At 28.9% G+C, this 10,997-nt stretch overlaps 1 protein-coding gene across 1 annotated transcript; it reads right to left on the bottom strand.

Annotated features, from left to right (window-relative positions):
- Window positions 1-491: 491 nt before the first annotated feature.
- Window positions 492-1,932, bottom strand: LOC130944033 (beta-1,6-galactosyltransferase GALT29A-like). The gene has a single exon (XM_057872155.1). The coding sequence runs from the start codon at window positions 1,704-1,706 to the stop codon at window positions 642-644; it is 1,065 nt and encodes a 354-aa protein (XP_057728138.1). The 5' UTR covers window positions 1,707-1,932; the 3' UTR covers window positions 492-641.
- Between the last annotated feature and the right edge of the window lie 9,065 nt (window positions 1,933-10,997).

Genomic DNA, 10,997 nt, shown 5'->3' with positions numbered 1-10,997 from the left:
TTGAGCTTCTCTACCAATCAAAGCAAGCAAAATTGAAACGCAACCATTATATTATGTGGACCCAACATGGATGAAAATCTATATTAATCAGCTATCATAAAAGAATCTTGTTAGCAATCCGGGTAAACAAATTGAACCTTCTTTTTAAAAAAAAAATATTTAAATATTAAAATTAATCACTAAAATTATATATTATATATAAATATATATTATTTAATTTTTTAATATATATTTTATATTAATAACTAATTTTAATATTAATTTTATTAAATAATTAACAAAATTTAACTAACAATAAATTAATAAATATTTTTAAATTATACTTTATATTAATTAATTATTATTAATTAATAATTATTTAAAGTTAGCTAGTTAGAAATTATTTATATTTATTTTTTTTAATATATGACTAATATGGCCATTATTTAAAAGAGAAGGAGGGAATCCAACAAGGGAGATTAACATATACAAAATCATAGTAGATAACATGCTTAATCATTAAACGGCTCAAAAGAGTGTATGAATTATCATTGATGTAAACCATATATAATTTACACTTTTTCTGTGCATTTGACAGTATGAGTACAAAAATATATTTGAAGATCCTAATGAATTAATCTTCATGATGATGCTTAGCTTTGTCAATGGTACATGACAAGAGGAGGTAGTTTAGTATCATGTTGAAGAAAAGGCAAAGGCGTATAACCATGAACAAGGTCATGATAGAATTGATATTCAGCTTCATAGTCATGCAAACTCAACTCACTCTTCTGGTTAGTATGATAATGATGCTTAGCCTTAACCGATTTACCAAAGCCGAACATAGAAACCCTGTCACACACACCCAAAGCAAGCATGACAGCTTGGAATCCAGAAGAGTAATGAAACATAGCCTCATCATGAAGTGGACCCCACTCTTCTAACCCCTTCCCAGTCTCCAACACAAACCTTCTTAAAGAATAGTACTTCACAATTCTAGCGCACAAAACATCGAACCTTGGATCCGTTACAACCAATAAGCGTGAACGTTCACCCATGGACCTCTTGCATAGGGTGTAGTCCATGAAATGCGCCGGCTGGCACATGTACATAACCGTTGCCACGTCATCGTTGTATCCGTGGCACTTGCAACCAATCATTCTTGCGCAGCCATGTACGATGTTGCTGTTAACGAATGAGATGTTGGTTTTTGACCCAACGTTTTGCTCGAATCCTTGGACTCTTGCGTGGTTCAAACGAACAACCACCTCGTGGGAATCTATTAGCGTTCCGTAATGCTTCTTCAGCAAGATTCCGCTGTTTCCAACAACCGCGCATGACGAGTATCTACTACCTTTGTGAGCATCGATGGGGTTTTTCACTAGTTGCGTTAACTCCGACATGATGCTTGTTGGTTCCAACTTTTTCTTCTGGAACCATTCTCGAAGGGCTTTGTGGAATTCTGGAAGCAGGTATCTTTGGTGGTGGTGGTGGTGGTGGTTTTGATCCAAGAGGTTGCGGATTTCGCGGTTCCATTGCGGCTCGGTGGGGTCGATGGCGGCGTGTTTAAGCAAGGCAGCTTCGAATGCGGGATCTTGCAGTTGGAAGCGGAGTAATAAGGTTCTGATGCGGATGGTTGTTGGAGAGTTATTGATGAGGAGTGTGGCAATGAGAAAAACCAAAAGTAGAAGCCAGAAAAGAGAACGAATATGGAAAGAGCGTTTCATTATATATTATTGTTTGTAACTACTAACTAATTAATCGAAAGCACAATAACAAAAATAATAAGAAGAAGCTTAATTACTTCATGAAAAGAATGTATAATAATATGGTTGTACAGTGAACATGAGCAGCGTTAATATTGGAATGGGAGTTTATTTGTGTTGTGTTGAATGGGTTGGAGTGAAAGGTACGTAGTGAGGTTGGGTGTATGTGGGGCGAGGAGAATGCGGGGAAGGTTGAGGGGAAGAGTGTGCTCGTCAAGTCATTATGCATCAGCCTGCAGCCTTAGCTTATAGTGGGTCCATTTGATTAGTCATAGTCAACCAATATTAATTTCCTACAAACTTCTCTTCTTATCCTTCTTTTATTTTTTAAGTAACTTCTCAGCATTCTAATGCAAAAACAAGAACCAAATAATTCATCAATGTATTGGTATCAAATATAATAGAATATTGAGTAACATGATTGAATAAGTGGCTTAATAAGAGAGTGCAGATGAATTATCCAAAAAAAAAAAATTTAATAGATATTACATTCTATGTTTTTTAAAGAATAAAATTATGATATATATAGCATAGACAAAAGTCAGTTATAGTTATGTTAAAAAGATTACTTCATTCTCTAACTAATACTCTAACATCCTTTCAAACTGAGGTATCATGTACTCTTAGTTTAGTTCTAAATTTTTAAAATACTGACAAAAAGAAAAATTTAGTTAGAATATTTGCGATCTGATCTGATGAAGATATATGCATGATAAAAAGTTTTCTGTAATTGTCTAGATATTTGATAAAGTGTAAGTTTAACTCCAAGTATTTGTATCTGCTATAGAGGACAAGATTAGCAGCTAAAAAGCAAGTGAATTGGTTATCACAGTAGATGATATGTGAAACTTTTTTAAGAATGTGCGGCTTCTCGAACAACTGTTGAAGAGATATAATTTTGATTTGTGTAGCAGCTATAGATCTGTATTCTGTTTCAATATTGCTCTTATTGAGTTTGGTTTGTTTATTACTCTTCCATAAGATTAGATTGTTGCCAAGACACACACAAAAATTTGTAATAAATTTTCTATCATCTAAGTCACCAATCCAATTAAAATCTGCAAAAAAAAAAGACAAAAATTAGTAGATTTTGTGAAGAATAAGCCATGATTCAAAGTTCCTTTTAGATATCTCAAAATTCTTTTCACACACTTTTAATGGTGTAGTATGGGTTGGTATACTTTATTAATCGAGTATGATAAATCTGGCCTAGTAAGAATTAAATATTGTAAGCCACTTACTATAGACCTATAAAGTTTTGAATTATCAAAGAATTTTGAGTCATTGGTAGACATCTTAAGACTAAATATCATAGGAGTAGACATGAGATTTGAGTCCTCTATAACTGATCTTTTTAATAATTCTGATGCATATTTAGATTGAGTAATTAATCAATTTTCTTGTGGCAAATAATTTGCTTTCAGACCAAAAAAAAGCTGAATTGTCCCAAATCTTTCAAAAAAAATTTTATTGAGATCAAATATAAGAGTATTAATTTCATTCATATTATTACCAATTACGATAATATCATCAACTAACATACACAATTAAATAAACAACAAAAGAAAAAATTATATTTAATAAACAAAAAATATCATATTTGACATTCTTAAATCCAAATTTGGCTAAAATTTTGGCTAAAGTATTAAAACAAGTTCGTGGAGCTTGCTTCAAACCATAGAAAGCCTTATTTAAACAGCAAACTAAGGATGTATTTGAATGTGAGTAACCTGGTGGTTTAACTAAATAGACAGTTTCTTCTAGTTTACCATTAAAAAATACATTATTAAAACCAAATTATCATAAAGATCAACCTAAAAAGACAGTAATACTAAAAATAATTCAAACTGTGCTAAACCTCACAATTGGATTATAAATCTGTTCATAATCTATTCCTTCTGTTTGATAAAAATTTTTATCAACTAGTCTAGCTTTATCTTTTAGAATGTTTTTAAATTGATCATTTTTAATGGCAAAACCCATTTGTTTTTTATGATGGTAGCATTTGGGGGTAGTTCTTTGAGAGTCCATATTTGATATTTTATAAATACTTAAAATTCAATATTCATGGCTTGTTTTCGGTATGAAGAGGCTAGAGTTTGAACTACAATTTTAGGGATGTTGTGTATCAAATCAATCAATGATTATAAGTTTGGAAGTAGTTATAGTAGCTAAAATTCTTGGTTTAGTAATTCTAGATTTTGATCTAGTTACCATAGCATGAGCGTTACTAGGTAGCGCTGGAGTTGGAGAGATAGGAGGTAAGACAATATCAATATCCCTAATTGGTATAGATAAATCTAATGTACTAGATACTAAATGTGAAGTTGTGTTGTTAGATAAAGTGTTTGATGTAGATGTAGAAGTGAATGGACAATTGGTAGGTTGTTCTAAACAAGGGAGTTGATCAAGAGATTGATGAGATGATGTACTAATTAAGAGAAAAAGAGGAAAAGAGGCTATATTAATTGGTAGAATGATATAAAAAATAGGATTCTCAACTAATGCTACAGATTCAAAATTTTTAGAAGAAGAATCAAACTTCGAAAATATTACTATAAGAAAATACAGATTTATTAAAATTAACATGTCTTGCTAAGTACACTTTTGTGATTAGCATCATACCCTAAAAACACATTGTTCTAATTTATATGCAAACTTTACTTTATTATATGGTCTTAAGAAAGGTAACCGGCACAACAAAAAATTTTAAAAAAATTGTAGTTAATTTTTTATTAAATAATATTTCGTAAGGACTTCTATCTTGCAACACCTTCGTAAGAAGTCTATTGATGATATAAACTGCACTAATGAAGATATTCTCCCAGAAATTCATGGGCAAGAAGCTGTGGCAAGTAAAAATAGGTCCATCTCTATGATGTGTCTATGCTTTCTTTTTGCACTTCATTGTTGATGTTGTGTATAACCACAAAATTGCTTGTGCAAAATGCCTTCTGATACCAAGAATAAAGTAAAATTTTTTTAAAAAAATTCATACCTTTATCCGATTGTATTGCTTTGATTTTGTGACCACTTTACGTCTCCATAAAAGCTTTATAATTTTGAAATGCAACGTATGCTTGTAGTTTGTTAGTTAGCAAATAAAGATAAGTATATTTTGTATATGCATTAATAAAACATATATAGTATCAAAATTTATTTTAGAGTTCATGGGGGCTGGTCCCCAAATATCTACAAAAATAAGTTGTAAGGGCTGTGTATAGCAAGTTTTAGAGACAGAAAAAAGTAAGCAATGCATCTTTGTCATAGAGCAGATTTCACATACATGTTGAAATTTAGCAGCAGAACCAAAAAATTATAAGTTTGATTAAGAATAGTAAGAACAATGTGAATATCACTATGGCCTCACCTCTTGTGTCATAATCACACATCTTTATTTTTATTAACCGGAGAACTAAAGGCCGGATCCAAATATGAGTCTAATATATGTGAATTACTAAAATCATGAAATAGGCCCATTGTTGAGTACCATGGATTTAGTTTGAAACTGCTGAACATTAACATTATTACAAACAATTCCAGAATTAATATTTAAAGATCTTGGGATTCTAAAATTATCTAAGGTATAAATTTTATTTTTGCCATTGCTTTGTAGGAGTAGATTCTTGGTATCCTGGTCACGAATTAAACAAAAATCAGGCTAGAATTCAAAATAAACATGATTATCAGAGAACAATTTTAAAATACTTAATAGATTCTGCATAATTTGAGGAACATGAAAAATATCATTCAAACAATAAGTAATGTTAGTAAAAAGGTCAAAAGAATAGAAGAACTTGAAGAAGAAATCGATATAACCGACCCCATTACCTATATAAAATTGGTCCGAATCAAGATTCATGGGAGAGGCCGTGAGTAAATTGTTGAGTCTGGAGTAATGTGGTGACTTACTCCTGAATTTGAGAGCCAAGAAATTTCACTAACTGATGATGGTGTAGAAATATAAGCTCTTAGTTAATGAAAGGTGGAAGATGAAGGTGGTGGCTGAAAATTTTCATACTGTATTTGATGCTGATTAGAATAATTAGCCAAATTTAGTTGAAAAGATGTATCAAATCGATGATAATAGTTCCAAACCACATGGCCAGAACGACCACATAGTTGACATTGGGATGATTCATGAATCAAAACTTGCCACCTCCTCGAAAGCCTCTTCCATTTCTACCTCTTCTTACTCCTCCTCCTCTGTTCAAGCTGAAGGGTTGAGTGAAGTTGGCCACCGACATAGCTATTTCAGGATTCTTATATCTGTCAAGCATATTTTTAAATGCCAAAAGAAAAGATTTAGCCTCTACAACCTTGAAGGAACCCAATCTTGACATTACCGAAGTATTATAGATTGTGTACTCTTTTAGGAGACCATCAAAAATAGTTTGAATGTGGTCATCCTCATAAATTTGATAGCCAATTACAAACAAAAAATCTACTAATTTTTGAATTTGAGCAAGATAATCAGATACGGTATCCGTCTTCTTCACTGACTTAAACTGTGATTTGAGGTTCTGAATGCGTGCTGAGGATGCGACGGTGAGGTAATCATCAATTTTTTTCAAACCAGATGAAATCTGGTGAGATGTATTACCTTGCTTTTAAAGTTAGTGGTCATAGATGCCACGATCCAAGTAGTGAGAGTTAGGTCTCGAAGACGTCGTTTTTTGAAGTCCTCCAATTCGGTAGCAGTTTTCTTTATCTCATCTGTGACAAATTGAGGAGAAATGGTGAGTAAAGCAAGATACTTTCAGGTTGAATAGTTGTCTTCATTTAATTTGTCAGCTATGACAGTAGAAAATTTTCGGTGGTAGAATCATTGAGTTCGATTTCTATGATAAAATGAAAAAAAAATATTTCAAGAATCTAAGTTCTTAATAGCATAATATAATCTTGAATAATAAGATTGAATAAGTAGCATAATAAAAAGTGTAGATGAATAATCTAAAAAAAAAAGAAAAGAAGATGAACTTAATAAATTGAATATTAAAAAATAATAGTACATTTTTTGTTTTCTAAAGAATATATATATATATATATATATATATATATATATATATATATATATATATATATATATATATATAAACCAACTCTAATTATGTTAAAAAGACTACTCTATCTTTTAATTAATACTCTAACATAATAGAGTCCAATCTAATTTTTGAATAAACTAAAGAATGTATAAGCGAAATTTACTTATTATAGTAAGAAGGAATAACAAAAGTTTGGAAATGTCAAGGAAGAAATTATTGTATATAATCATATTTTATCTACCTGTGTTATAATTTTAAAATATTTGTGTTATTTATAATAAGAGCAATACTATATGATTATTAGTATAATTTATTATTTTCAGTTAGTGTTAGTTAATTAGTAATATTTTAAAATATTAATTAAAAATATAATACTAAACTATTATACTATTATTACAAAATATTAATTAAAATAAATTAAAATTGCTGGTCTTAAGCTTTTTTCCTATAATAATTAAGTGATATTATTTTTCTATTCAATTCCCAAATAGTTTTAAGAAAAAAATGAATGTAGTATTTATTGAAGATTGTATTTTAAGATTTTGAGGATAATTTTGTCAATTCACATGATTTTTGTATTCGGGAAAATTTAACTTTTTTCAACTAAATAATTAAGGCAATCACTCATATTTTTCTGTTAAACCTTTTTTATAATAGCAACTCAAAATTTAATCCTTTTGTATTTATCTATTATTTTATTAGTCAAATATTGATTAAAGAAAATAATTCTCTAAAACGGATGAATATCTTAATTGTTATAGGAAAAGGTTATTAAGGTTCATGAATAGTCAACCAAAAAAAAGGTTCATGAAGGTCTCATCAAAGCCACTTAGCTTGGACCACTTTTTAATCTCTCTTCTTCTTATGGTTCTCGTGATTAGTCAAAGTTCTCTCCACGGAGGATGATAGTATGACACTAAACTCTCATAGTAGGAATCTTCATCCTATTGCGGTATCGTCGTATCAGACCTTTCTAATTTTGAAGTGAATATAATAATGATATATCAAAATATGAAATTGAAGTTGAATAGAATAATGTAATGTCATTATTCTTTTGGCGTCTGAAATACTATTGTTGAATTGAAAAACTTATGTATTATAATTCAACAATTAATTTTCCAATTATTCTAATAAAATCTATTGGTTTCTCAAAAATAATGTAATTAAAAATTTAGAAAAATTATATATACACAAAAAAAATTAATTCTTAAATCAATCATTATATTTATCTTTTATATAAATACTAATTTAACTATTTTTCAAATACGTGTTCATTAAAAATTTACCATACGTCCTATTGTCACTACAAAAGGATCGGCAGATAACGGTGGTTAAAAATTCAGATAGCGGCAATTTTTTAACCGCTGCTAAACATACAGTAACAGTTAAGTTACTGCTGAAACTAAAGGCACCGACAAATTTTTAGCAGCGGTTTTTTTCGACCACTGGAATAAGCTGCCAAACCTCGTTTTACCGGCGGATGCGTTTTGCGGCGATTGAAAACCGCTGCTGCTTTTCAGAGCTGGGTTGAGAAACGTTTTCCGACGGTTGCTATTTAATTTGTTTAAAAAAATTAGATTTTGTAGCATTCAACAATAACCGCTGCTAATAATAACTTTTTTTCAAACAAATACTTTATTTAAATTTTGTGTTCATATGACAATCAACATTCATGAAATATTTTAATTTAAATGCCTCGTACTAATTTAACTGATTATGTTTGCAATTACAATTAAAAAAAATACTTGACATAAAACACAATACTAAGATATCCCAAATGATCCATATATATAGATGACAAAATAAAATAGTTGATAATAATTTGATCTCAAAGTATACTATTCATAAAGAAAAAAAAATTTAATTGTTAAAAGATTCCTATTGTGTTCCATTCCCCAAAAACTTCAGTTGTGCATCAATTTCAGGTGACAAAGTGTCTCCTTGCTGTTGTAACATGTATTTTACTAGATTTACCATGGTCTGTCTCTTTTTCATTTCTTTTGCTACCTCTGCCTTATGTTTTGCTGCTGCTGCCTTTAATTCTATAATCTCTGTCTTTTATTCTGCTGCGGCTGCTTTTAATTCTGTAATCTCTCTCTGATACTCCTCTATTTGCACTCCAGAATTCGATTGTTGGGTCGTATTACGAATAATTTCGGTCGGATATGGTCCAAAACTTAACCCCCGAACTCGTATATTGAGTCCAAATAATATGGTAGTAAAGCAGATAGTCCGTCCCACTATAAATTGATTTAACAATTAAATTAGTCTTTAAAAGAGATGGTATTTTTTAAATTTATTTTTGAAAGATTTTTTAAATCAAATTGATCTTTAAATAATTACAAATTAATCATACATGTTTTTCATCAATTATTCCACTCACAATTTTTGTCAACGATTGATGATGTGAAATGTTAACTGAAAGCATACATGACACATAACATATTCAATTAGATGTTAACTAAACATATTTACAAAAATCTATCAATTTAATCACTTGGTCATATTAGGAATAAAATTTTTATAATTGAAAAAAATGACTAAATGAATAAATTTTCATGTCAATATTCAATTAGACATATCAGGTATTATATATGTTATTAATTAACGTTTTACAACATCAATCTTTAAAAAAAATTGTTAATAGAGTGATTGGAGGACAAATATCATTAATTTGTAATTTTTGAAGGACTAATTTAATTGAAAAAAATTTTCAAGAATAAATTTAAAAAATGTCTTATCTTTTAGAGACGAATTTTATTATTAATCTAAAAAATATCCTTAGAAAACTAGAGATAGTTGCATGTATTATTATTGAATTAGTTCTAATTTTTTTAAAAATTTAACTATTAAAAGTATATTTGATGTAAATAACAAATTTTTGGGACAAAATTAAAACAAAATAAAATTTAAGAATATTTTTAAAATTTTTAGTAAATTTTAAAGACAAACCCTTTTAAAATACAAGTCATTTGAACATATATAAATAAAGTTAATAATAAAAATTAGAATGAAAAAAATGTGTTTAAAAATGTATCATTATTAATTTTTATAATAATAATTACTGTTTTATTTAATAAAAATTAAAAAATAATCTTTGGCTTGACAGGCCAATCCATCTCGTCTCGTCTAAATTCACGGATTTTTTTTTGTGACTCCAAATTCACAGATTTGACAATATGAAATTGGCAATTTTTTATTTAACGGATTTTAAATTCTAATTCTGCCTATTTTTTTTTAATTATTATGTTGGTTCTATAGTTTTACGAAATTTTTAATTAGGTCCCTATATTTTTTTTCTTTTAATTGAGTCCTTGCACTAAATTTTTGTTTTAATTGGATCCCTACACTTTTTTTTTTCTTTTATTTAGGTCTCTATACCAATTTTTTTTAGTTAGGTCCCTATAAAATTAAGCTAATTACTACTAAGAGGGACTTAATTGAAAAAAAAATTTAGTGCAAGGACTCAATTAAAAAGAAAACAATATAGGGACCTAATTGAAAATTTCATGAAACTATAGGGACCAACAGAATAATTAAACCTTTTTTTTAGCAAATTGGTCCGATAGATTTGACCACTTTAAAAATAGAAATAGTTGGATCAAATAAACCTTATTCAATTTAATTTATATAGTAAATATGTGACGATTTATGTTTAGATTTTTCTTTTTTTTTTTTTAAATGTCGTTTCTAACCTATTTAAAAGTTATGATGCACGGACACTGATACGGACACGAGACACGATACGATATGGGACATATCGATACATAAATTTTAAAATCTTATAAGATATGGGGACACACATACATGTAAAATATAAAGTATTTTTTAGATAAATCGTAATGATATTTTGATATTTTATTGATATTAAAATAAAAATTAATTTTTTAAATATTTTTAGTGTCTTATTTTAATTATATCAAGTATTTAAAATATCTTTTTATTTTAATAAATAATAATATATACTATATCTAAATTTATTTCAAAAATATATGTTAAGAATAAGACTGAATTTGCTGACACGTGATGATATTTAGGTGTGTCTAAATATATTCAGAAAAGAATTTTTTATTTTTTATCAAGGCACGGTTGGACACAGCAGACACGCGTGTCGAACGAGTATCAGTGAGTGTCGTATCCAAAATATGTCCGACACGCAGACACGACAAGTCAGCGAAATATCCGTACTTCATAACTTAAAAGTCAA

The sequence above is a fragment of the Arachis stenosperma genome, chromosome 8 (genome assembly GCF_014773155.1).
Source record: "Arachis stenosperma cultivar V10309 chromosome 8, arast.V10309.gnm1.PFL2, whole genome shotgun sequence".
NCBI classification, from domain to species: Eukaryota; Viridiplantae; Streptophyta; class Magnoliopsida; order Fabales; family Fabaceae; genus Arachis; species Arachis stenosperma.
The sequence above is the reverse complement of the archived record's forward strand: the minus strand, read 5'-3'. Positions and strand labels throughout refer to the sequence as shown.